This window comes from Clarias gariepinus, chromosome 18 (assembly GCF_024256425.1).
Source record: "Clarias gariepinus isolate MV-2021 ecotype Netherlands chromosome 18, CGAR_prim_01v2, whole genome shotgun sequence".
NCBI lineage: Eukaryota > Metazoa > Chordata > Actinopteri > Siluriformes > Clariidae > Clarias > Clarias gariepinus.
Window position 1 is genome coordinate 28,513,263 of NC_071117.1, and position 27,317 is coordinate 28,540,579.

The 27,317-nt window shown below is 38.1% G+C and overlaps 1 protein-coding gene across 1 annotated transcript in view; it reads left to right on the plus strand.

Moving 5' to 3' along the window:
- The window catches only part of cacna1hb (calcium channel, voltage-dependent, T type, alpha 1H subunit b), a 70,454-nt gene that overhangs the window by 244 nt on the left and 42,893 nt on the right, over nucleotides 1-27,317 (plus strand). The window contains exons 2-8 of the mRNA XM_053476837.1: nucleotides 473-606; nucleotides 1,241-1,338; nucleotides 10,895-11,054; nucleotides 17,738-18,053; nucleotides 20,157-20,249; nucleotides 21,172-21,805; nucleotides 24,144-24,493. Coding sequence (XP_053332812.1) covers nucleotides 473-606; nucleotides 1,241-1,338; nucleotides 10,895-11,054; nucleotides 17,738-18,053; nucleotides 20,157-20,249; nucleotides 21,172-21,805; nucleotides 24,144-24,493 — 1,785 coding nt within the window. The remainder of the gene's footprint in view (nucleotides 1-472; nucleotides 607-1,240; nucleotides 1,339-10,894; nucleotides 11,055-17,737; nucleotides 18,054-20,156; nucleotides 20,250-21,171; nucleotides 21,806-24,143; nucleotides 24,494-27,317) is intronic.

The following is a 27,317-nucleotide window of genomic DNA, read 5'->3' on the forward strand; positions in this document are numbered from 1 at the left end:
GGGGGGAGTGGGGGGGAGGGGGAAATGGAGATGCTTCATCACTGAACATATCAACACCGAGAAACACAGAGACAACATAAGAGTCCCAGAAAACCATAAAAGTGCTTAAAAATGTCCACTGCTATGTGTGTGCAGGTGTGTGTGTGTGTGTGTGTGTGTGTGTGAGAGAGAGAGAGAGGAAGATCTTCAGATTTATTCCACAGAGAAACAGAACATTGTTTAGTCACAAGAGACATCCAGCTCTGAGACCGAGAGCCAGTAGAAAATATATACGCTTTAAAAAAAAAAAATAATAATAATAAAAAAAAATATATATATAGACTAATAAGACTTAAATTCTTTGCATGATTTCATTTTCAAGAGCACATGACCAGATGTTAGCAGTTCTGATGAGTTTGTGTGGCTTAAAAATCTATAGTCATGTTTATGAAGGGTGCCAATACTTCTGAGAGCTGCTTTGTTTGGTTGACAGGCGTTCGATGACTTCATCTTTGCGTTCTTCGCGGTGGAGATGGTGCTGAAGATGGTGGCTCTGGGCGTGTTCGGCCCGAGGTGTTACCTTGGAGACACGTGGAACCGTCTGGATCTCTTTATCGTCATGGCAGGGTGAGAGGAACCACCGGTGTGTGTGTGTGTGTATTTAATGTCAGTTCAAGTTTTAATGTCAGCTTCAGTCCTAATGTCAAGTCAATGTGTCACAGATATGCCCCTGCATGACAAGTACTACCTCAATCTCTCTCTCTCTCTCTCTCTCTCTGAGTCTTTTCTCTCTATCTTGCTGTCTTTGTCTGTCTGTTTATTTCTCTTTCTCTCTGTTCCTGTCTCTGTCCCCTCTACTGTTTTCTATCTATGTTTTACTCTACACTCCTGTCTCTCTCACACTCTCGCTTTTTTAATCTTTAACTCATATGTCTCTCTGTCTCTTCTTGTCGATTTTCTCCCTTTTTCTTTGTCGTTCCCTCCGTCTCTCTGGTTAATTTATCCTCATTGTATCATGTTCCGATTGTATAAAGATGTGCTGAATTCAGATCATGACTCCAGGCGCTTGAGGAAACATACCGTATGAAATACTCTTAATAACGAGTCGGTCCTGATGAGAACGTCGCACCGCCGCAGCGTCCCCCGGGTCAACAGCACAGCTTTTAAACTCATCTTCTCAGAACTTCATGACTGTATGTAATGGTAATGTGTGTGTGTGTGTGTGTGTGTGTGTGTGCGCGCCCTTTGTGTTATTGTACAGGATGTTGGAGTACTCTCTAGATGGACACAACGTTAGTTTCTCTGCAATCAGAACAGTTCGAGTTCTCAGACCTCTCCGAGCCATCAACAGAGTTCCCAGTGAGTCTCTCTCTCTCTCTCTCTCTCTCTCTCTCTCTCTCTCTCGACATAATGATAGTGCAAACTATTTAAAGTCTGTACAAATAAAAGAACTTTACAAATAAAATCCCACAAAGCCAAATCTAAACATCCGGAGTGACAGTTTTGTTGATATTAGTACAGTGAGTGGAGTAAGTATAAATTAGTACGGGTAATTTGTATCCTCAGTGGTAATAACTCCAGCCCAAGGGTAAAACACCACCATCAGGGATAATGCTCCATACTCGGGGGGTAATACTCCACCCTCAAGGGTAAGACTTCACCCTTAGGTGTAATGCTCAGCCCTCTTGGATAATACTTCACCTTCTGGGAAAATTCTCTTCCCATGGGAGTAATATGAAGCTCCAGGGGTAATACTTAGTCCTCATAGGTAATACTATGGCTGGGGTAATTTCCTACCAGGAGGGTAATACTCTACCCATAGGAGCAATACTCAAATAATCACATGATCAGAAAAAAATATTAAATAATTTACATTAAATAATAAACAGATATACCGATCTGACTCCTCAGGGTGGTCTGGCAGAGAGGATCTTTGGGTGCTCTGGGTTGTGGGGTGGGCATCCATGGATCAGACTTTTTGTCTGGTGCATCATATAGAGCTTAATTGGATTAAAGTCTCTGGAGTTGTAAGGCTGGTTTGGGGCCTTGGGCTTGGTGGGCTGTGGTGCATTGGGTGTCCTGGTGCCTTTGTATCATTGGGATGTTTACTTTTCTCAGTGATTTGTGCTGCATTAGCATTTCTGTGGGATTGGACTGGATTGGACTTGGACAGGATGTGAGCCTTGGGTGATCATGATCCTGTCGCCAACTTGCTGGAGTATAACCAATGATCAATTGCAAAGTGTTTATAGTTTGTGGGGTTAATGGTGTGGCTGATCGATATATAACAATACAATATTAAAGGCAACCGATTTGTATTGATTAAAGTAAACTGTCCTACTTTCAAAAATACTAAACACTACATTTCAAAATACTAAACACTATACCCCACACTACTAAACACTACACTCAACAATGCTAAACAACACTACACCCAACAATGCCAAACTCTACACTCTAGTAACAATACTGATTACACTCAGTAAATTCTAAACAACAATAACTCAACATTAATGAACAATACACTCGTAAATACTAAACACTACACTTGAAGATGGTAAACAACACTAAAACAAAAACACTAAATACTACTAAACAACACTACTCTCAAAAAATTTTACCCTCCATAATACTGAACACTACACTCAACAATACTAAACATTAGTAAACTCAACTAAAAACACTACACTTAAAAATACTAAACACTACACTCTACAATACTAACTCAACAGGGCATGGGGAAAAATTGCAAACTTTATGCACAGAGAGCTGGCACTATACCACTGTGCCACCAACACTGCACTCAACAATACTAAACACTCGACTCCATAATACTAAACACTCCACTTAACAATACTAAACTCTACACTCCACAATACTAAACTCTACACTCCACAATACTAAACACTCCACTCCACGATACTAAACACTCCACTCCACAATACTAAACACTCCACTCCACAATACTAAACTCTACACTCCATAATACTGAACACTCCACTCAACAATACTAAACACTCCACAATACTAAACACTCCACAATACTAAACACTCCATTCCACAATACTAAACTCTACACTCCACAATACTAAACTCTACACTCCACGATACTAAACTCTACACTCCACGATACTAAATTCTACACTCCACAATACTAAACTCTACACTCAACAATACTAAATTCTACACTCCACAATACTAAACACTCCACTCCACAATACTAAACACTACACTTCACAATACTAAACACTCCACGATAATAAACACTCCACTCCACAATACTAAACACTCCATTCCACAATACTAAACTCTACAATACTAAACTCTACACTCCACAATACTAAACACTCCACTACACAATACTAAACACTCCACTTCACAATACTAAACTCTACACTCCATAATACTGAACACTCCACTCAACAATACTAAACACTCCACTCCACAATACTAAACACTCCACTCCACAATACTAAACACTCCATTCCACAATACTAAACACTCCACTTCACAATACTAAACACTCCACTTCACAATACTAAACTCTACACTTCATAATACTGAACACTCCACTCAACAATACTAAACACTCCACAATACTAAACACTCCACTCCACAATACTAAACACTCCACTTCACAATACTAAACTCTACACTCCACAATACTAAACACTCCATTCCACAATACTGAACACTTCACTTCACAATACTAAACTCTACACTCCATAATACTGAACACTCCACTCAACAATACTAAACACTCCACAATACTAAACACTCCACTCCACAATACTAAACACTCCATTCCACAATACTAAACTCTACACTCCACAATACTAAACTCTACACTCTACAATACTAAACTCTACACTCCACAATACTAAACACTCCACTCCACAATACTAAACACTCCACAATACTAAACACTCCACTTCACAATACTAAACTCTACACTCCATAATACTGAACACTCCACTCAACAATACTAAACACTCCACAATACTAAACACTCCACTCCACAATACTAAACACTCCACTCAACAATACTAAACACTCCACTCAACAATACTAAACACTCTACAATACTAAACACTACACTTCACAATACTAAACACTCCACTCCACAATACTTAACACTCCACAATACTAAAAACTCCATTCCACAATACTGAACACTCCACTTCACAATACTAAACTCTACACTCCATAATACTGAACACTCCACTCCACAATACTAAACACTCCATTCCACAATACTAAACATTCCACTCAACAATACTAAACACTCAGCAATACTAAACACTCCACTCCACGATACTAAACACTCCACGATACTAAGCATTCCACTCCACAATAAAAAAACTCTACACTCCACAATACTGAACACTCGACTCAACAATACTAAACACTCCATTCTACAATACTAAACTCTACACTCCACAATACGTAACTCTACACTCCACAATACTAAACACTCCACTTCACAATACTAAACACTCCACTCCACAATACTGAACACTCGACTCAACAATACTAAACACTCCATTCTACAATACTAAACTCTACACTCCACAATACGTAACTCTACACTCAACAATACTAAACACTCCACTCCACAATACTAAACACTCCACTTCACAATACTAAACACTCCACTCCACAATACTAAATATTCCACTCAACAATACTAAACACTCCACACAATGATACTAAACACTCCATTCCACAATACTAAATACTACACTTCACGATACCAAACTCTGCACAGTACTAAGGTAAACAACATTACACTCAGCAACACAGCACTAAACAATGTTACATTGACGATTTTCTGCCATGAGTGATGAGTGAGTCATAAGTGCTTATTAAGAATGAGGTCAGTGCTGAAGTTGATATTATACTCAACAAAAATACAGTCAAACGTCAAGACATGACATAAGTAATAGCACCCTGAACAGCAGTCTAATGGACAGAGCCAGTCAGAGTGTAGAATGAGCACACAGTGGCAGGAGCTTCATCGCTGCCTCCTCACCCACACTCAGCCTCATGGAGCATCACACGGAGCGGACATGTTACACCACTCCACGGTGCTGTAAAGGAGAGTTGTCCTAGACTCCATGCACTCCCTCACTCGGTCTCTCACACACACACATACACACAAATACATAAAACCTCCAGTAGACACACCCCAATTCCACTGGGCATTAGCAGTATTTCCCCTGAGGGCAGGTTGTGTGTGTGCTCGCTGGTGCTGAGTGAGTTACACTGGTTCTTGATGTTGTTCAGGTCATCTTCAGTGCTGTAATTGTCGGACCAAATAAAACACACACACACACACACACACAGAGAGTCTGGCTCTCACCTTTCTGTGATTTTGTTATGATGCACTGAAGCTGAGTGTTACATTTTCACTCTTCCATGCACATTGATTTAAAATGATTTGGATTTCACTGAGTCGCAAATAGATATGCTCACCATATTTATAGGTCTCACTTATTTTCTCTCTCTCGTTCTAGCACACACACACACACACACACACACACACACACCACAGTTATTGCTTGCTGCCTAGAATTATTGTTTTTATATCCTGATGCCTCCAGCAGAGAAACACAACACACACACACACACACACACAGAGGTTTAATCAGATGTATAATATTTACTATTGTTTTTGCAGTAATGGCTTTAATTCAGCGGAAGCAAAGCTTTAAGTCACTGTTAATTAAAAAAGAAATCAGCACAAAACACAGAAATACACACACTTGGGTAGATGACGCTGGCCCTGTCTTATACACAACAAAGATGTGTGTGTGTGTGTGTGTGTGTGTGTGTGTAAAGGCAGTAAGAGATTTTGAGGAATGAGCCCCTTTGGCTCTTGAGTCGCCAATTCGATTACTCTCAAACCACTGAACATGGAATTAGCCAAGCATTGCAAGTGTGGATTTATGCAGTGTTTGATTGTGTGTGTGTGTGTGTGTGTGTGTGTGTGTTTTAAGGATTTGTTGGTATACAGTACATGATGTTCATTCGTAATGAAGTGTATGGCTTTGAGTCAGAATTTACATTTGCACTGAAACAGATCTCAGCTCTTGGGCTTTGATTAGATCCTGACTCCTCCTGGTTCATCCTGTATCAGTGACTCTTACATACTCTAGCTGGCTAGGAGAATTAGTTTTCCTCTCATACTATGTTTGCAAATGACGGCCGATAGATGTGGAAATGTCTTGGAGCGAGGTCAGGACTGTACGTGCCAATAACTCCCAGCCCAGTTCCTGTAACGTGCAGGTGGTGCTGGTGAATCAGTGTGTGTACGGTTGACAAGTTGTCTGTCAGTTTTTAAGCTCCGAGCCACCTCGGCCGTGATCCTTATTCACAGACATACGGCCTTCTTTAGAAAGTCTGAATGCGGCTGAAAGGTCATTTGCCTGTTTTTACGCCTTCATTCACCAGAACCAGAAGTCCCACTTTGACTTGAACGCCCCTGATAAAAAACATTACTTATTCACACACTAACTATAATACAACTGCAAAACAGTAAATACATTATACTCGCAACACTTTCTTCAACTTACTAAATACAAACTACTATTTTAAATAAAATTCATCTTTACTTGCTAAACAGAATTTATATAATATATAAATATAATATAACTTTACTCACTACTTTCTTACTATCAAACTAACTACAATTTGCTTAATATATTTAGCATCCACATTAAAAAAACATGTACTGTATTGACAACTTATTTCCTTACTAACTAAATCCAATAACAGGAATATAACTTTACTTACCAACACACTATGTACAACCTACTTCACATGATTTCATTTACTAACACTCCAACTTGCTAAATATAACATTTTCCCACTGATGTACAAACTACAGCATACTTTAGTGTAATACTAAAGTTAAAAATTCCACTGTATAGTCAACAATACTATAGTTACCAAAACTACAGCACATTTAACAATGTTAAAGTTAACAATACTACATTAAATAATACAAAGTTCATTCTTCTTTCATCACTAATAAAATTAACAAACACTACAGTCATCGGCACAAAGGCTAGCAGTATTACATCCAACAATACTAAAGTTTACAGAACTCAAATGAACAGTTCTACAATAAAATAATAAAATTAACAATATTATAGTTCACAATACTTAAATGAACAATACTAAAGTTAACAATACTAAAGTTTACAATACTAAAGTTCACAATACTAAAGTTAATACTGTAATACTAAAGTTAACAATACTAAAGTTGACAATATTAAAGTTATAAGTATTACAGTAAACAATACTAAAGTAAGAAATTAAACAGTGATGATACTATAGTTATCAATACTTAAATGAACAATACTAAAGTTCACAATACTAAAGTTCACAATACTTAAGTTAACAATACTAAAGTTAATAATACTAAAGTTAAGAATACTACAGTTGACAATATTAAAGTTATAAGTATTACAGTAAACAATACTAAAGTAAGAAATTAAACAGTGATGATACTATAGTTATCAATACTTAAATGAACAATACTACAGTTCACAATACTAAAGTTCACAATACTAAAGTTCACAATACTAAAATTAATAATACTAAAGTTAACAATACTAAAGTTAACAATACTATAGCTGACAATATTAAAGTTATGAGTATTACAGTAAACAATACTAAAGTAAGAAATTAAACAGTGATGATACTATAGTTATCAATACTAAAATGAACAATACTACAGTTCACAATACTAAAGGTAACAATACTATGAGTTTTTATAGTAAACAATACCATAACAATTAAGTTAACAATACTTTATAACACTACAGTCAGCAATAATGAAATTGAACAAACCACAATAGAACTGTTCAAATTAACAGTACTGCAGTGGTGACCAAAAGTATTGAGACAAAAAATAAAATTCAATGTTGTAATGTGATTCACTTTTTTAATAATGAAAATCAAGAAAATAACAAAAACAATCAATATAAAGTATGAAACCCTTTATTCTTCAAAACTAGCTGGATCCAGCTGAGTGCGGAGTCAGAAAGACATCTGCGGTCCTCTGGTGTCCCCTTGATCGATCCTGAGGACCATGTACAGAAAGTTGACTCTATTTTTAGTAATTTTTTTGCAGCGGTGGTCACCCCGGCTTCAGAAAGCGAAAAACCTGCCACATGTTTGTAGTGTTCATTAACTAAACCAGCTGATACTAATTAGGCAGATAGGAGAGAGCTAATTAACGACATGGCCTGATTTGTGCGCAGGGAGAGCTGAAGTGTAATACAGTATGTGATCGTAATACCTTTTAACCCCACTGTAAACTCAACAAGAGTAAAGGTACTGTAATGGTGTTGGAGTGAAGAATGCAAACCAATACTAACGTCATGAATGAAAAAGTCCAACGATATTAGGTCAACACATTTGCAATCAATTACACCTCAGTTGTTTACGTTAGTCAGCATTACCAAGATAAACAATTTTCTGACAATTAAGTCAGAAAAACTACAGGGATTAATGCTGCATTCAACGAGACGTGAGGTGAGGAAAATGACTCAGATTTTAAATAAAGCACTGTGTTCTTCTCTCTGTGTGCACCTTTTTTTGTAAATTAAGTCTTTGCTGGAAAAAAAAAAGCTCTAACGTTTGAAACATTTATTTGCATATTAGGCTGTAAACAAGCTTTGAGGACATAGAATATTTAAATGAGCTTGTAGCAAGCACAAAAGTAACAGTGGTATCACGAGAAAGCTTTTTGTAGGAGAATCGCATAGGTGGTTGTGGGTCAGAGTGGCTCGGAATGCTGGAGCAGGTCACGTTTTGATCAGGGTGTGTGTTAGTCATGGCCTGGATTTCATTTCTGAAATAAAACAGCGGTAGGCAAATGACGTGACTGGATTGTATCCTTTACTTACAGAACTGTTTCATCACATCATGCACTCGTCCACCTGGGGACCGGGGTATGTAATAGAGTTCAAAGGCCTGCTGGATTTGAGGGGAAACGTTTAATTCAAAACTGGAGCTGCAGGCAAAAAAAAAAAAGGGCCCGAAAACAGGAAGTGAACAGAAATACAGCATGTATATAAAGTATAACGTGTTCCTCGCGAATTTGAGTTGAGACAGATGAAGGTACAGGAATAGTTGGGTTAAAAAGAGTTCTAACCAAGAGGTGCTCTTCACTGCACCCTAGCGTTAATCAACAGGAATGTGAGTAGAGATGAGCGAATCTAACAACAACACAGATAAATACAACCTGTTGGTAATGAGAAGGTAACCGAGTTGTTTAGGAAACTTCCTGCATGGTCAGAAACATACGAGCCTCAGAATCACGGGGATCGATTCGTCTGAACTGAGGGATTCAGAGGATCCGTCGACTCGTAGCGCGTAGAGAAACAGCCAGATACGAGGGACTCGGATTTTTAAGTCCAAGGTTTCGGTGGATTCTAGGGATTCGGTGAGCACCCTCTAGTGGAATACCATAGGAAAACGCGGTCAGAATCCCTCGGATTCGTTCAGTGTCTGATTCAGAAAGATTCGAATCCGTTAATGGATTCAGGTGCAAAGCAGTCATGTGACCTGGAGTTGGCAATCAGGTCGCACATCGCTGCAGTGGTGGATGGGAAATGTACAGTAGAATGACTTTGTTAAAATAATGTTGAATGAACGACCCAAAGACAACGTTGCAAATACAACCTCAAAACAACTAAATTGTGACCTTTATTCAGTGATTTATACAATTAACATCTATTCTCATGATGACATGGAATTATTATTATTTGTTCTTTGTGGCGCTCGTTGTCATGTATGCACATTAAGTAGCCATGACAGCATGCCCCCTAGTGGTCCAGTGGTAAGCATGCAACAGTGCAGTCTCACTTCATCCATGAGTTTGGTAATAATATTGTTTTCAAGTTGTTTTTGTGGAATTGCATTTGCACGTGCACTTTATGTTTATGTTGTCTTAGATAGTTTTGTTAATTAATTTTGTTAATTTATGTAGTAACTTTGTCATGGAGTTACGAAGTTTTCTTTCACTGTGTATGGTTGAAATGACAATAAAAGCCTACTTGACTTGACTTGACTTGATAACGTCAATGTTGTTGAGACGTCATTTTATTAAAGTTATTCTAACTTTCAAACCTACCAAGCGTCACCACAACATTCTGACAACCAATAACTCCTATTTGAATATTAACATTATCTTTAAAAGCAATTATTTTAAACCAACTTGAAATATACAGTATATTAAGAGCTTTCAATATCGCTGCCGAATGTTTTAGCCAAAGAAAAACAATATCAGTGAGATGCAGTAGGCAGTAATCAGTAGTTTATAATCCCTCATTAAACAAGAACGATTCAAATCTTAAAATGATGCGGCTTAAATAAAGACTCTAACATCCTCCTTGATCTGGGTTTCTGTAACGCTCGACCGAAACAGGATGTTGATGCTGATGGAACGTGAATGAATAATATATCTTTTAAGAAGCATTCAGGGTTGAGTCTCACTGTTGCTTCTAAATTATACATTTTAATGCTTAGTTTATTAAAGAAAAGGTGTCAAAGCACATAAACGTTAAAAAACTTAAAAAGTACAGTAGTTACGGAATTGTCTGAATCATTATCTTACATTTAGGGTTGGGGTTCGATTCCCACCTCAGGTGTGTGTGTGTTTGCGTGTTCTCCCTGTACATGGTGGGTTTCCTCCAGCTATTCCGGTTCCCCCCCACATGCAGATTAGGCTAACTGGAGTTTACAATCTGCTCATAGTGTGTGAGTGTGTGAGTGTGTGTTCGAACATAGTTACTAGTAAACAATATTTACTTAAAAAAATTTATTTAAAAAACAAAAAACCTTTCTTACAATGCTATTGTTCTTAGATAACCCTGTTTGTTTTGTGTGTGTTTCTCCGTAGGTATGCGCATCTTGGTGACGCTGTTGTTGGACACGTTACCGATGCTGGGAAACGTTTTGCTGCTATGCTTTTTTGTGTTTTTTATTTTCGGAATTGTTGGCGTGCAGTTGTGGGCGGGGTTACTGCGCAACCGCTGCTTCCTGGACGACGACGCAAGAACGTAAGCATGTTTTTCCTCCTCCTTTACCACAGCGACGAACCAACTACTGCGTATCTTTTTTTTAATCAACACATCACACGCTGCTTTATGCATTTAGACGTTTTCTCGAAGTTTATTAAAAAAAGAAAAAAACCTGTAAAGTAAAGCCTGTGCTTTTGTACACTGGAGCGGGTAATAAAGCCTCAATAAATACACTGTAGTGATGTAGCACAGCATAAGCGTTGAGCAGACATCGTACTGGAGCAAATGACATTGTGAAATAATGAGAGTGTAGCAGCGGATACATAAACATAACATCTGGAGAAACAGTCTTGAGTGCAGAACAAACGACATCATCATCATGGTGCAATAATAATGCCAGAGCGAGTGATTATAAGGAAGAGGCTTTACAGAGCGCCCGAGGCAGTTATAGCAGAGAGGATGCGCTACCTCGGTGGCCGGATTTCAAGAAGATAAAGAAGATGAAGAAGAGATTGTAGGAAATGTTTCACGAGGAAATATGAAAAGACATTTGTTTTTATTGGCGAATCACATGGATACAGCAGGTGATGGTGGTTTGTGTAGGACAGGAGGAGGGTGATCAGGGCGTAGAGGGCTGTTGGAATCACCTGCCCCTGGAAAGTCACAAAGATGTTGACCGAACCATGTTTTCATCTTAAATAAAAAACAAACAAACAGAAAAAAAAACTCGCTCATCCACTCGAACATGTACAGTAAACTCCATGAACACAGAGACGGGAATCGAACCCGGACCCTGCAGGTGCAAGGCGACAGTGCTAACATCTACACCACCGTGAATCCATGTGACTCACAGACAGCGTGGTGGATGAGCCTCGCTCTAACTCTTTCCACACTTATTTCTCTTACATCGTAGCAATTTTAGCAACCTTCAATTTCGAACATTCTACCGACTTGGTTTTGAATCACCGCATTCTTTTTGAGGCATCAGGCAACAAGAATGTCCTCAAATCTGGTAACTATTTCAGTATAAAGGTTGTAAACTTGATGGTTTCTTTGACTTTGTGAAGTCTTGCCAAGCCAGTCTCATTTATTTCCACGTTCCCCAGCGAAGCTCTTAAAGCTCAGAGCGGCACAGAGACACGACGACATCACAGCACAGGTCAATGTCAATTAAAACTAATATCTGCTTATGTTGAAGTCCTGCGGGGGAGGGGGGGGGGATACAGGGGACGCCTCAGACGGATACGTCAGGTAGAAGAAAAGTTATTATAATAATGATATACCAATAATGAAATATGGGAATGATGTCACAAAAAAAATATTATTATTATTTGCTTACAAAAACAACTGAAAAAAAACTATAACAATTCTTTGCTTTGTTGTCGTGTTTGTATAGTCAGTTAAAATGAACTAGAACTCAGTTCTTCACGCTGCCTGTTTAGTGCTGAATAAAAGGACGCGTCACTCCACAGTATCTCACACAATCCTGTATATGTTTATGAACGCATGGCTCTGAGCTCTGAGGGTTAAACCACATCCTCTTCACTACTTTACTTTAGCCTGGTGTGTAAAATGATCTCGCATGAAATTATTTTTTCTGCTGTGTTTATTTTTCCCTGATAGTTTTTTTACGAAGCGACGTCATGCTTTAATAAAACCAGCTCACATCCCACCACCTTTCGCTCCGCATTGTTCTCGGCTGTTGTCTCTTCATGCTGTGAAGCTCAGCCTCTGATTGTTCAAATGGGAGAGCAGGAGATGACTTGGCAAGGGCCCAGCCAGCTTATAGACTCCTGCAGAGAGAAATCCAGGGTTTTTACTCTTTGCCATTCTTGGCAGAGATTATCTTTACACCCCTCCATTATTTTTGTGCCTTAAAGGGCTTCTTCTGGGAAGGCATTACGCCAGAGGGAAAGTGGACGACACGGGTCCAAGATTTATGTCACTCCATTTATATATAGATACGAGGAACGAAATATTGATCTTGCAGGTTCCTCACGTACAAAAACACCAAAATGAAAAGGAGAACTGCAAATGTAGTAGCTGAATCTGCCATGGAGCTTTTTTTATTGTATAGTTAATTTAAAAAAAATTATAATAAATTAAAATGTATAGTTACATTTCATGGTCTGGATGGTACGAGAAACAAGTCTGTGTGCATGGAGTTTGCATGTTCTACCAGTGCCATCTAGCAGGTTAGAATCATTGGCATAGTGTGTGTGTGTGTGTGCCCTGCGCCGGATTGGCACCCTGTCCAGGGTGTACCCCCTAAATCTCCTGGGACAGGTTCCAGGCCCCCACAACCCTGAATACAGGATACAACGCTATAGACGATGAGTGAGTGGCAAAAAACAACGTCACAGCTTTACCCCTGTCTTTAAATCACTTTGTTTAGAATTAAATTGCACATTTAGCGTAATTGAGTCACTAGACCCGAGTAAACCGATTGAATCATTCTGTTTGTAAATGATCCACTTACAATATTTGATCGAGTCACTTAGCATGAGAAAAACAATTGATTGACTTTTCGTCTGGACATAAATGATTCCGGATGTTGTATCTGAGTCATTTAACACGACTGAACCAACTGCGTCACTCCTTTAGAATCACTCGAGTTGGAAATTTGCCATAATTAATCCACGTCGCTGGAATACAATCATTCTTTTACATTATGTTTTCTAAACACTTAATTTGGCATAATTGATTCCCTTATCGTTAGTAAACCAAATGACTAACTCTGATGATTTATGCGGCGTACAGTAAATTATTCCCACGGCTTGAGTTAAAAATCTCTCTTTGATTTACACGGTTTGAAAAGGATTCACTTGGGATAATTGATTCACTTACCACGACTGAACCAACTGAGTCACTTCCTTAGAATCATTCTGTTTGTAAACAATGCACTTTGCACTTTACACGATCCACTTGGTATGAAGTCAAACAGTTGAATCGCTTAAAGAATTGACTGTTCTTAATTGATTCACACGGCACAAATGGACCAATTGAATGACTTTGTTAGAATCACACAAATAATAGTGTTCACTCGGCTTGAGAGAATAAATTGAAGCACTCAGATTGGAAATAATTTGGCATAACTGCACAAACCGAATCGTTCCCATAATTGATTCACCTAGCATGACCGTTGAATCAGTCTGTTCGGATGTAATTGACTTTGGAGAGCTGATTCACTGAGCATAACCGAAACAATCAGATCTCCTTTAGAATTTACTCAATAATATAAAATAAATTGAATGGCATAATTAATTCACTTTTAACGAGTGAATAACTCATATACAGTAACTGATTCACTTGGCACGAGTGAACAAATCTCTGTTTAATTTCCCACGTTTAAATTCATGGCAAGTGAATCATCTGTCCCAAATGAATCTTTTCCAAACAGGCTAAATGATTGTATGTGAGTTATTTAATTGTTTTACTCAATTAAAGTGAATTAATTATGCCAAGTTAATTATTTTCAAACTGAGTGATTTAATCATGCCAGGTAATTTCTTTTTTAAAACAGACTGTGTGAATCCGTCTGATTTAAAAATTAAAATAACTAAAGAAAAAAAATACCTGGCATAATTGATTTATATGGCAATTAAATCATTTTGTTTAAATCCCTCTTGAAATAATTGACTTGGTATACTTGGTTGAGAATCATTTGGATCACTCAGTCTGGAATTAATTATCTTAAATTAATTCACTTTGAAAAAGTAAACCAACTGAAACATTTACATACAGTAACTGATTCACTTTGCATGACTGAACCAGTTGAATGAACCGGTTGAATCATTCTGGAAATAATTCATTTAGCATAATTAGCATTATTGCTTTAATTGGCGTGAGAGAATCATTTGAATCACTCAGTCTGGAAATGACCTAATTGATTGATTCACTTGGCATAAATGAAGAAATTGAATCACTCTCCGTATTACTCTAAAAATAATTTGCTACCCATAATTCCTTCTCCTGGCATAACTGAACCAGTCGAATCATTCTGTTTTAACATAATTCACTTAGTGAGACAGACTCTCCTTCACACGACTCATTGATTTCACAATAAATCATTTCTGTAATTGGCTCATGATTCAATAACAACAGTTACACATGTTTTGTTAATCTGTTTAACAATCTGGGACAAAACATTAGATTTAAAGCTTCTTGGTTTAGCAATAGCAAGATTATTAACGTTAGCCAGAGGGAGTGTTGACGTTCGTGTTGTTAGCGCTGAAAGCACAGAGGACATCAGCAAACATGACACCTACTGTAAGACGTTCCCAAACCAGCCGCCAATCAACTTAATGTGTTCTTAAAGACAGCACATGACGGCCCGGAGACGACGATCAATCCCGGCAGATATCAAGGTTTCGTGCGATGTGGATAAATTGGCAGCGTCCCGGCGGGCCGCGAGTCGGATTATACATCAAACGGCCCGCTTCGGGACCACACCGCTCTCACACCATTCACTCGCTCTGCTTCAGATGTGCATCAACTACAAAGCCCTGGTTACCCGGGGAGGGGGGGAGGTGGGGGGGGGGGGGGGTACAGGCCGCTTAACAAGAAAGCTGAACTCTAATTAATGAGAAATTCACTTTATCTGATTAGTCTTTAATGCTGAGTGAGAATTAGTTTAAAACTAGAACACTTTACATTTGTATATAAAATAGCTTCAGTGATTTAGTAGGATTTATTTCTATTGAATTTATTGGTATTGTTTATTAAGTATTTTATTTTTCAGTTCTCGTGAGCTCGTTTCTGATTGGTGTAAATGTGTTGACTGTCGTTGAAGTCGTTAATCCTAATACTATAATAACGACTTGCATATGGACCCCACTTTATCCCGTCACTCCAACATTTATACGTTTCCTTCAAGCACACCACCGAGAGTTTGTTACGTATTAAACAGTGTAATGAGCAAAATGTCAGTACAGTGGAACCTCAGCACACAGATTTGATTGGTCCCGGAGAAGAGTTCCTAAGGTGAAATTACGTATTACAAAACGCATTGTCCCATAGGAAATAATGCAAATGCAGATAATCCGTTCCAGACACCCAAAAATATTACTGATATTACCAATTTCCAACACTATAATTACAGTATGTTTTTTGCATATAAAAACAATTAAAACATTTAGAAACAGATGAAATTAAATATGAAATGAATAGACATTAAACCTCACAGGCAAATTTCTTTAAAATTTCATTTCATAAGGCAAAAATCCTTAAGGCGTGGCATCCATATGCCAGGGTGCCGCTGTATTGTAATTGTTTGAAAATAGTTCTGTATTAGCGTATATGTAATGCTGTGTTATTAACCTAACGGAATTAGCCTTCCTGTGTTAGCTCTATATATAAAAACACTCCATTAGAACGTCACGTCAGTGTACGAGGGTGACATGGATGTGACGTGGAGGACTGCGAGCGCCACTCGGCTAGCGGGCACTTCGCTAAATTGCTTGTGTTAACGTTGCGCACGTTTGACAAGCGGTGTTATTAACTTGACTAAAACGCAATCACACCTTTTGATCTTTCTGTTCCTGAGCAAAGAGAGAAGAGGGACAGAGAGAGACAAACACAGAGAGAGAGAGAGAGAGAGAACCAGTAATTTCCCAGCAATTTAAATCTTTCCAGTGACAGAACGCCCAGTCGTTGTTTTTAACCGGTTCCATATAACGTATTTTTATCCAATCACTTCTAAATCGTTCCTTCAGAATCTATCAAGATAAAAAACCCTCCTAGCTCGTATCTGTGGGCTTTAAGCGCGGCTAGTCTTAGCAGTGAAAGAGGACAGGGTGTTCTCCTGCTACCTGCTGTCTCCTTCTATCCAGCTCCACATCATCACTCTGTCGCTCTTGTCTTCTCTCTTTAATGGTTCAGGCTTCAGTTAGAGAACCATAAAATAATTGCGACGACACGACTAACCGTATCCCTTAAACGTTCCCTCATGTATCCTGGGATACACTTAAACCAAAAGGAGCTTTAAACGCATCCTGAAAGCTAACTGGTTAAACACAGGCTGTGAGGATTTAATACTGATGTGTTCTGCCATATTATGCTACCAAAAGTCAAAAAATGCTACCGTAGCACGAAATTATAGATTCAGACCGACACTGTCGAACACTGCTAAATGATGAAGGGGTAAATGTTCTATTACAGCAAGTGGAGCATGGTTTAATATTTTATTATGACCTACTGTATATGTATTATAGAAATTACCAGTAGGGTATTCTGATGAGACAGATATCCTCCCAGTATGTAATAATAATAATAATAATAATAATAATAATAAAGAGAATTAAACAGTTCTCAAGCATGTCTGTCTTTGCACGCGCAGAACTGTTGCTTCAAACCTCTCTAATTCTAAGCTCTAATGTGGTTAGCGCAGAGTTGTGCGCTAGTCAGGCGCTGAAATCAGTTATGACTTTAATCTTTTTTATTATGTGACTTTTATTTAGCTTCTTGTGTTTTTATTTATTATTTTAATAATTGAATAAAATGCAGAAAAAAATACAGTAGAATGTGCGGCATCAAGTGCTATTCTATTATTTGTGGAATTATGGCTGAGAAATCCATTTTGTTAAACAGTCAAATTGTTCTTATGGTAACAAATTAATATTTATGTTTATGAAACTTATTTAAATAATAAGAATTGATTCTTAATACGAGCAACTTTAAGATAAATGAATAACATCTGCCTTTTCTATTCTCTCTCTGTCTAGGATGTATAATTTCTCTCCGTCTTTAAGCTCTTACTACAAACCCGAAGACTCCGACGACATCGCCTTCATCTGTTCGACCAACCGCGAGAACGGAATGCTGCGCTGCTCTGACGTCCCGCCCCGCAAAGTGGGCGGAGCTTACTGCGAGCTAAATGCTCACAACGCCACGACCCCTGATCGCCTAGAGCCCGCCCCAAAGGGGTGGTGCGTCAACTGGAACGCGTACTATAACAACTGCAGAGCGAGCGAACACAATCCGCACAACGGCGCCATCAACTTCGATAACATCGGATACGCGTGGATCGCCATCTTTCAGGTGGTTCCTTCACCGAGTTTACACGAGAACCCTGACCGCGAGGGAAGCAGTCACTAGTTATTATATAATTATATATTAAGTAACTTCTTAATTTCATTTGATAATACAGTGAGGGTGGTGCAAAGCAAAATTATTGGCACCCTTGGTGCTTAGCATCACAGCAAAAACCCGAAAAGCCAAACTTTCCCCCTCAAAAAAACATGTGTCACAATTATTGGCACCCTTAGGAACAAAATGCACTTGGAGCGTGTTCCCATTTTTCAAAGTGTCTGGAACTCCTAAATACTCGTCCATGACTTTGTGTTTCACTCGGGGATAAACTCGAGGCGACACAGAGATTAACTTCCCTTAATCACGTACGGTATTAGCATGAAGCAAAACCATAGAATAAACAAACAAGACAAAAGGGCCCTGACCTTCATAAATCTGGCAAAAAAAGCTCCAGGCCTAAAAATAATATCCAAATCCTCGCTCAGGGGGATAATCAGGAAGGGTAAAGATGCTTAAAGACGCAGAGAACGGCGCGAATTTCTTCAAGGATCAATTTGAAGATTCAAAGATAAATTTTAAGGCTCCAAGTCTGAAGTTAGATGCCATCTTGGTATGAAGAGAAACTTTTTGGAAGGAAGATATTTCTTTCATCTTAACTTTAAAAAGAAATTTTTTTTTTACAAAAAACGTCTAGAAGTGTAAATGTAATAACGAGATATAATTTTAGAGATATTGTTTAAAACTCAATGTGAAATTGGAATAAGAAGAAGCGCTGTTGTTTATTGTTTTTTGATTTTGAACACCCAGGTTCCAACAGGCTGTGGTTAGGTCTTCCAGCATGAATTTGTTTGATCTTGTTGTCATTATTATTATTATTATTATTATTATTATTATTGCTTCAATGACAATGGAAGTACAGGAAGACTTTTGTGTCCAGCTGTGTCTAGTCTCAATCTAAACTCATTAAAAGTGAAAAAAAAAAACCTGGAAAGAGTTTTTTTAAAAAGCCTTAGCCCCGCCCCCATAAACCTGTTTCTATATAAATATAAATGTACATAAATCAATATGTTGAATTCAACCAACGATTATTTATTTGTGAGATTTTACTGATGATTATTCGTCTTGTTGTTCTTGTCCTGATATTGAACACGGTTTAACGTGCCTCATCTCTGTGTAAATCATTAACACGTTTCTGTCTGAGGGTAATAATGCGCATCCTGAAAGAGACTGGAATTCTTTCTCGTCATTAGATAAATGTCTGAGATTTGGCCTGCACGCTTGATTGTATCAGCTTTTTGCTGAGCGTAAATTTTCTCCTCCTTTTGGAGCCAAGAGACACTTAGTTTTATTGTAGCTGGATGATGTCGTGGCAACAGAATCGGCATCGATAAGCATCGCCCCTGTCTTAGGAAATCAAGTGTTCATCATGTTCGCTCCTAATGGTTTCGGCTAAAGCCAAGATATCCATCATGTTCCTGCGTAATCTGCGTGCGCAGGTGAAAACACACTGTGAGACCCAGAGTAATCCGATTAGCCCGGAAATGACAAGCAAGTTCGCTACAAGGGGATTAAAGACCTCGTGTTTTTTTGGCTCGAGCACCAAAACCTTCCTCTCCTACTTCAGCTTCGTTTTATTCTCATAAACATTAAACTCTACATTCTCTGTTCTACACTCCATCGAGTGTACTTTAACTTTGAACCTCGTTTCCTCGTTAAGTTTGAATTCCAGCTCTCTAATGATGTCATACCAGGACTTTAGAGCTGACCAATCATCAACCTCGCTTGGAAAAACAAATACCTTTGACAATAACAAACTGATTATTATTTTTAAATGTTTACCAACATGGTTTTGTTTATTCGAAGTAACGAGATGTTAATGTAAGGTTTATGGAAGGAGTCTCCAGTTCCAGTTCCTTTCTTTATCAGTAACAATAAACTGTGTGTTTTGTATGTAAACAAATGAATAGTAACAGTCCCCCGGCTTCATCACATCACTTCGTCACTGGTTATTTTCCCATAAATACACTCGACCGAGTGTCTCCTTCCTGACTTGTCATGTTTCATACTTGATATCAGACAGGAAGTAACCCTCAGCTCTCGTCTCGTCTTTAGGTGATCACACTAGAAGGCTGGGTGGACATCATGTACTACGTCATGGACGCACACTCCTTCTACAACTTCATCTATTTCATCTTCCTCATCATCGTAAGTACACACACGGCTTGTCTGCTCTCGCCGAACCTGATCTACTGTACGTTTCCTCCAGAAGTCTGTAAAAATACAGACTGTTCTAATACAATAATAATCTGCACAAAGTTCAACAACAGTGAGACATTGTTCTTAAAATAATTCAAATATATTTAATGAATTCCTTCTCGAAATATTACCATTGTGACATTTTTACATTTAAATTGCTGTTTCTGTTAAATTTTGTTCTCAAATCTTACAATTTTACCACTTTGTTCCAACTTCATCTTTAAAAATACTTAAAATATGATGAATGTATTTTTTTTTACATTTAGTTTTTATTGTATTTATGAAAAATAATTCATTTTATCATTATATTCATACAATTTTAAGAATTTGTTGAAATATAAATTTCTTTTTTTATTTTAATACATTTTTATGTTAAACCCAAAATTTTGTGCTTAATTTCCTTCCTTAGTTCATCCGTGTTGTTTTTATTATGTGTTTATATGTTACGATATCAAAATATAAAAAGTTCTGCATTAACTTTAGTATTTCATCCTGAAATGTTATCGTTTGTAATCCCGATAAATCACCTCTTTCTAGCAACTTTAAGATTTTATCTTTATTACTTTTGTAAAGGATTTATGAAAAGTTTAAGTTTAAACCTCTAAATATTTTGCTATAATTTTTGGAACTTTGATATTTGAACTTTAAAAGATAAACATTATCTTAAAAAACTAAAGACTCTCACTTGTTACATTATGATTTTATTATTCAAACATAAACACTTTTTCCTAGTAATGTTTATTTGTGCTAAAGTGCTTTTTGAATAATGATGCATATTTCACCTAAATTGTTTATGTCCAATTCCGTTAATCAAATTTTTTATAGCTTTTTTTAACCCCCTTGTTCTTTGTCTTCACTTCCTCGTTTTCAGGTGGGCTCCTTCTTCATGATCAATCTGTGCCTGGTGGTCATCGCCACGCAGTTTTCCGAAACCAAGCAGCGTGAGAACCAGCTGATGCGCGAGCAGCGAGCGCGCTTCCGGAGCACAGAGTCCACGCTGGCCAGCTTTGCTGAGCCTGGCTCGTGCTACGAAGAACTCCTGAACTACCTTATCCATCTTTTACGCAAGTTTTATCGCTACGTTGTTCACTTATATAACGTCGTGTGGAACAAGAGCAAGGCCGCTAGCCTCGGGGAGTCCGCCACTGTGGGCGGGGCCAATGGACACTGGAGCAATAAGGAGAAAATTGAGCTGACCCGGCACCTTTTTCATCATCATCCCCACCACCATCATCATCATCATCCTCATCATCATCACCAGCACCACATGGGAAATGGCATGGATGTCACGGAAATGAAGGCGGTGCTTCTGGGCGGAGATAAATGTCTCCCCAAATACGCTTCCTCGTTCCCTCTGACGGTACACAGCCTCAAGGGGATCGGGGTGAACTACCCCACCATCCTGCCCCTGGCCTTCTTCTCACACTCACGGGTTCGCCCTAACTGCACTGGGGCCCTTAAAACCAGCACGTGCACCCAGAACACCAACAACAAAACACAGCACGGTGAGAACACACACACACACGTGTGAAAAGCATCAGGAGGTGCAACCACATGTTAACAAAATATTATATATTTTTAGAATGTTTTTTAAAATGTTGCCAATAAAACTTTTATTTAAAATGAAATAGTAACCCAGAGTGTCTTCCATTACATAATGTGTTCATACAGATGTTCATTCATTAAATATAATCACTTTGTCCATCATTTACTCCTGAAATCACATGATTTTTGAGTCTTGAGTCTCTAATCCATTTAGGATCTGAGTCATGTACTTATTTCTGGTTACATCTTCAACATATTCAGTGTATATACGTATACAAGTGGTGTTCGTGTCAAAGCGGGACTGAGGGTGAAAACTCCCTTTATTTTTTCTCAATATAATGCCCTGCTACACTAACGCACTTCCCCCAGTGTTTCACTAGTGCTTGGACACCATCAAGGTAGAAAGTTTCCTTAAGGTTTTTGGACAGTCTGGCTGATTCACGTCTAAAACGCCGGCCTCCCAGGAACTCCTTTAATGTTGCGTAAATGTCTTGGAGCGAGGCCAGGACTGTACTGGCGATAAATCCCAGCCGAGTTCCTGTAACATGCAGGTGGTGTTGGTGAATGAGTGTGTGTACAGTTCACACAGACACAAATGCATAATTCTTATGGACGAGGTGATCCACTCACTGAATGTTCACAGGAACGACTGCAGTGGGCTCGGAGCCACCTCGGCCGGGTTCGTAATTCGGACGTACGGCCATCTTTAAAACGTTTTCACCATCCAGATGTTTTACTGCAAAGAGTCTAAGAGTCTCATCACTGTACTGCAATTGAAGTCTTCTGTAAATGTCAATAACACCTGCCTTCATTCATCAGAAATTTCATTACAAGTCCCAGTTAGACTTGAACGCTCCGTATCTAAGATTGATAGATAGATAGATAGATAGATAGATAGATGCACAGGTTTGTCACTTTAAATAACGCGAGTAGAGACTAGTGGAATCTCTGAGCTAATTAAACCTTAAGCGTGTGTTTCTCCTGGGTTTTGAAGAGTAACGCAGATTTCCTATGCTCTAATAATTATAAATTAAATTCAAATGAACATGAATATACACAGCTCCTTAAGCACATTAATGTTCCGCACTAATCCTTTTTTTGCTGCCTGCTAATTTTGCAAGCCTGGTTTAACCGCGTCACGTTAACTCCATCACTATTTCTAGAGCTATTTCTCTCACACACTCGACTGATGGACCTGAAGTTATCAACAGATCTGAAAATAAAGAACGAGTCTGTTTATTTTGTTCAATTTATTGTTTGGACAAAAAAGGTTCAGTAACAAAAGTGTTGAAATCTGAGGATTGTGTATATGGAGATTATTTCTACAGTACGTCCACTCTGAAAGTCAAGGCTTTATCTTGGTAGAACCTGTTTAAAAAAACAAACAAACAAATAAATAAAAATATAAATAAGTTTGTTTTCATTTCTGGATTTTGTTTTTTTATTTTAAAACCATAATTTATAATTTTGATTTTTGATTATTTTTAAAAAGCTAATTTTACAGTGAGCAAAATGGATATACAGTATAAAATATAATTATAAATAATTAATTAATTAATATAGATACTAATTATAAATAATTATATCTATATAATAAAATAGATATTAAAAAATACTAAGAAACAAGGGGGAAATTATGTTTATTAAACAAAACTTATAATAATAACATTTAACTTTAAACTTTCAACTTTAAAAAAAACTTAAAATGACCAATAATAATGTCTCCTACTGTGATCTTTTGATTTCTTAATTCTTTTATGCAGAAATTATTGGTACAAAAAAAAACAAAATTTCTTAACATTTCTTAACAAACTAACAAAAGCATTTAAAAGTGTTTCATATTTCATTATTTTCATATTTAAATTATTTACATGGTCACTCTGACTTTATTTTAGAAGACGTCATTTATCCAAAAATGTAACCTTAAATAAAAACATGATTTTTATGTTGACAAGTTTTGAATAATTTAAGATTTTTTTGTTGTTTTTAAAACACATTTTGTTTATGGTAAAGTGAACAGAATTTTTTATTTTTATTTTGAGTCTCACTGACTGTATATAACTAAATTATGTTTATTTGTGTATGTTAAAATAATTCAGATTTTTTACTTTAAACTATATGTTGTGATTCTTTTTTTCTAAATATTGGAAAATAAACAAGTGTAAAAATCCTAAAAGATTTTGACCAAAACTGAAAGTCTAAAATAAACCCTGTGTTGCTCTTGGAAAAGATCCCTGGTGTAAAACACGCGATGTTCCTGACAGAAGATATCACAGTTGTTTTCATGTCCCCATGCAGGTGTCCACCCAGGCATGTGTTCGAGTGTGTGTACAGAAGCTGGCACCAGAGCGGCACCGTGCGAGTTTCCCACATGCCCGGTTTCTGCCCGCGAGGGCGACACGCTCAGCTCCGACTCCGCCTGTGACTCGGACGCGGAGAAAGAGAGCGACGCGGAGCAGAAAAAGTCGAGCTGGGAATCGGAGAGGAGCTTCAGCGAGAAGCCGAGGAGGGAGAACTTCCTCGGGGTGTGTGTGGGGTGTGTGAGGGGCGTGCTGAGGAGGATCGTCGAAAGCAAGTACTTCAACAGGGGCATCATGATCGCCATCCTGATCAACACTCTCAGCATGGGGGTGGAGTACCATGAGCAGGTGTGACACACACACACACACACACACACATGTTCACTAACATTATAGCAGCTACAGTATAAACGGTCATTCCCTTCTCTCGTAATAAGACAAAAACAGAAATTTATTCATTTATTTGTTTGTTAACATTTTATCATTATTATTATTATTTATATATTTGTATAATTTTATTTTTATATTTAATAATTTTAATGCTTAAAAGGCAAATCTTACCAATACCAATTTTAAAGTTAAAATTATTATAATGAAAAAAATTAAATATACAACAGGATTTACATTTATATTATTATTACATATAATCAGTTATAATTAGTTTATTACAGTACTAGCCATCGCAAACCAAAACTCCACATCCAGTCGTGACAATGTCGTCTATAACAGGTTGTGTGGTGCGTTGGGGTGGTGATGGCTCTGGTGCTTGGGCCCGCTCATCGTTGCTTGTAACTACATTTATTATTATTAAACCTTAATCCATAATTTTTAAGGTTAGAAAAGCTTGTCTGTAAATGTAAAGGCTTTCACGCTTAAATTCTTTATATAAAAGAAAAAACACCAAAATTCTTTAGGTATATGTGAAGCATATTCAAGCTAATGTTTCCAAACATCCTGATAATCGCTCAGATCGCGGCTGGGTATCTTTCAATACTCTGTTTAATCATTTTATTATAAGTAAAGAATTCCTGTAACTTTTTAACAATAAAATGATCATTGTTTTTTTTTTACCTTAACTGATATCCTCGACTTTCCCGCTATAGTTAAACTAGCATTTTGCTAATTGATGACTAGCTTGACATTATATATATAACATTCAGGAATCGAAACGTTGTAGAAAACAGAACATCCCTGATTTATAAAATCGAAATGATTAGATATGGAGGACGTAGCGTATACGTACGTATGTACGCTAGTGAAACCCAGTAGATAACTGATAGTGTGAACGCTAGCTCTGAATATGTTCAAACTTTAAGGTCTGTTTCTCTTTAAAAAGGTGATCAGTACACCGTTCTCTTTCCTGCTGATATTTTCTACTTTGTGTTTTTGTGTTTGTACTGAGAGAGTTTCAGTTTTATACTAAATTAAACCCAGCCTCTGCCTCCGTCTACGCGACGTCGCTGTGCGCCCTTTTTATTTTCCGCTCTTTGTGAAAATGCTTTATGATGCAAATTTTGTCTGAATTATCGGTAATAGCCAGCAGGTTTGACCCTCACTATTACCTAATCCGCACTTCCTTTTCAGCCACACACACTGAATTCGGTTGTAAAACCCCAATATTAATTAACTCACCTTTTTACGCGCAGCACTTTATTGTATTGTCTCTCCTCTGTACTGTCCGGCTGCACTTTTTCTTTTGTTGTTGTTGAGCTCCAAAGCGGCGTGATAAAGGCCAGACCCGTAATGAGCAAGCGGAAAGAATCGGTGGCAGAGAAAAATGAGCGCGCGAGAGAGAGGAGGAGGCCTGGAGACGAGCCCGAGCCCAAGACCGGCTCAGCATGGCATGGTGACGGTTCTGGAGAGAGTAGGAACATAAACAGTGTTTATACACACCGTATGAGTTACTGCAGGTTTAAGGTATATGTTTATATACTGTAAGTATGCAGTCGTTTATCAGGAGTGTGTGGGCTGTTAGCGTCTCTATGGATGATGTTTACAGAAGGAGTCTCCAGTGTCAGTGTCAGCAGCGACGCTAGCGCGGAAAGGTTTACTGGTTTCTCTACAAATCATAATTAATCATTCTTTCAGTCTGTACCCACCTTTCTCAGTGAATCCTCGCCTCATTCGGACTCGTGTATGTTTCCTGTCACTCGGTTATTCCTCACGGCGCGCGCTCTTCCTGTCCGCATCAGGCTGGATTTTGTCAGCTACGTCACGCTTGGCTTATACGCTCCCAACCTCTTTCCTGTGATCTCCCCGAGCTCTTGTGTGCCAGTGTGCGTTTTCGTTTCTTTTCCTTCATTTTGCGTTACTAGGACTCGCAGCTCCTGGGCTCGGCTTCTAGTCTTTTTCTCGTGCCTGGATTCCTCAAAGCTATAATGTTAATTCTGCGTAAGATTTGCGTAACGTATGCTTCAGTTGCTTGGGTTTGGATTCTATGCGGTTTACGTTACAGATTATTTATTTGAGTTATTTAAGTGAATTTAAATCAAATCTGTAAATGAAGACGAATAAAGCTTGCTGTTTAATGAGGACAAAAGTAATGGCACCCTCTAGAAGGAGAAGGAGGAGTTGAATGGTAGATGTGTGTGTATGGTAGATGATGAGCTGCAGCAGCTTATCTGCTTAAAGCAAATAAAATAAAAACATAATTTCTTCTTAAAATTCATTTAAATGTAACAGTCGCATTTTTTTATTTTGTGTCACTTTAGTTCCCATCATCCTGAACATTTCACATTCAGTGTTAAGAGGAAACCTTTATAAACGTCAGCACAGCTCCCGCAATCCTGCTCAGAAATGCAAACAGCCAACACACTGTTCACGTTCCACTCACACACAGCCGTCCCACGTCTCCACGCTCGCACTATTTTTATTTCAGCGCAGGTTAATTGAAGCCCGACCCTGTCTGGTCAGCAATCCCCGGTAAGATCAGTTCACGTGACCCCTGCTCCAATCTGAGCTCACTGTAGCAGGCGTCACGTTTTTGTGACCCGAGCACATAATTAACGTGAGGTTGGATCAAAAACTTTTAAACCAGAATCTCATGTAGGGTTTTTTGTCATCTCAAGGCTAAAAGCCAGCCGATGATCTTTAAGATAATGACTCGGAACACACAAGCGCAGCGGCAGCAGTCGCGTGAAAAGTAAAAGGTTTCGTGTTGTATAATCACCGA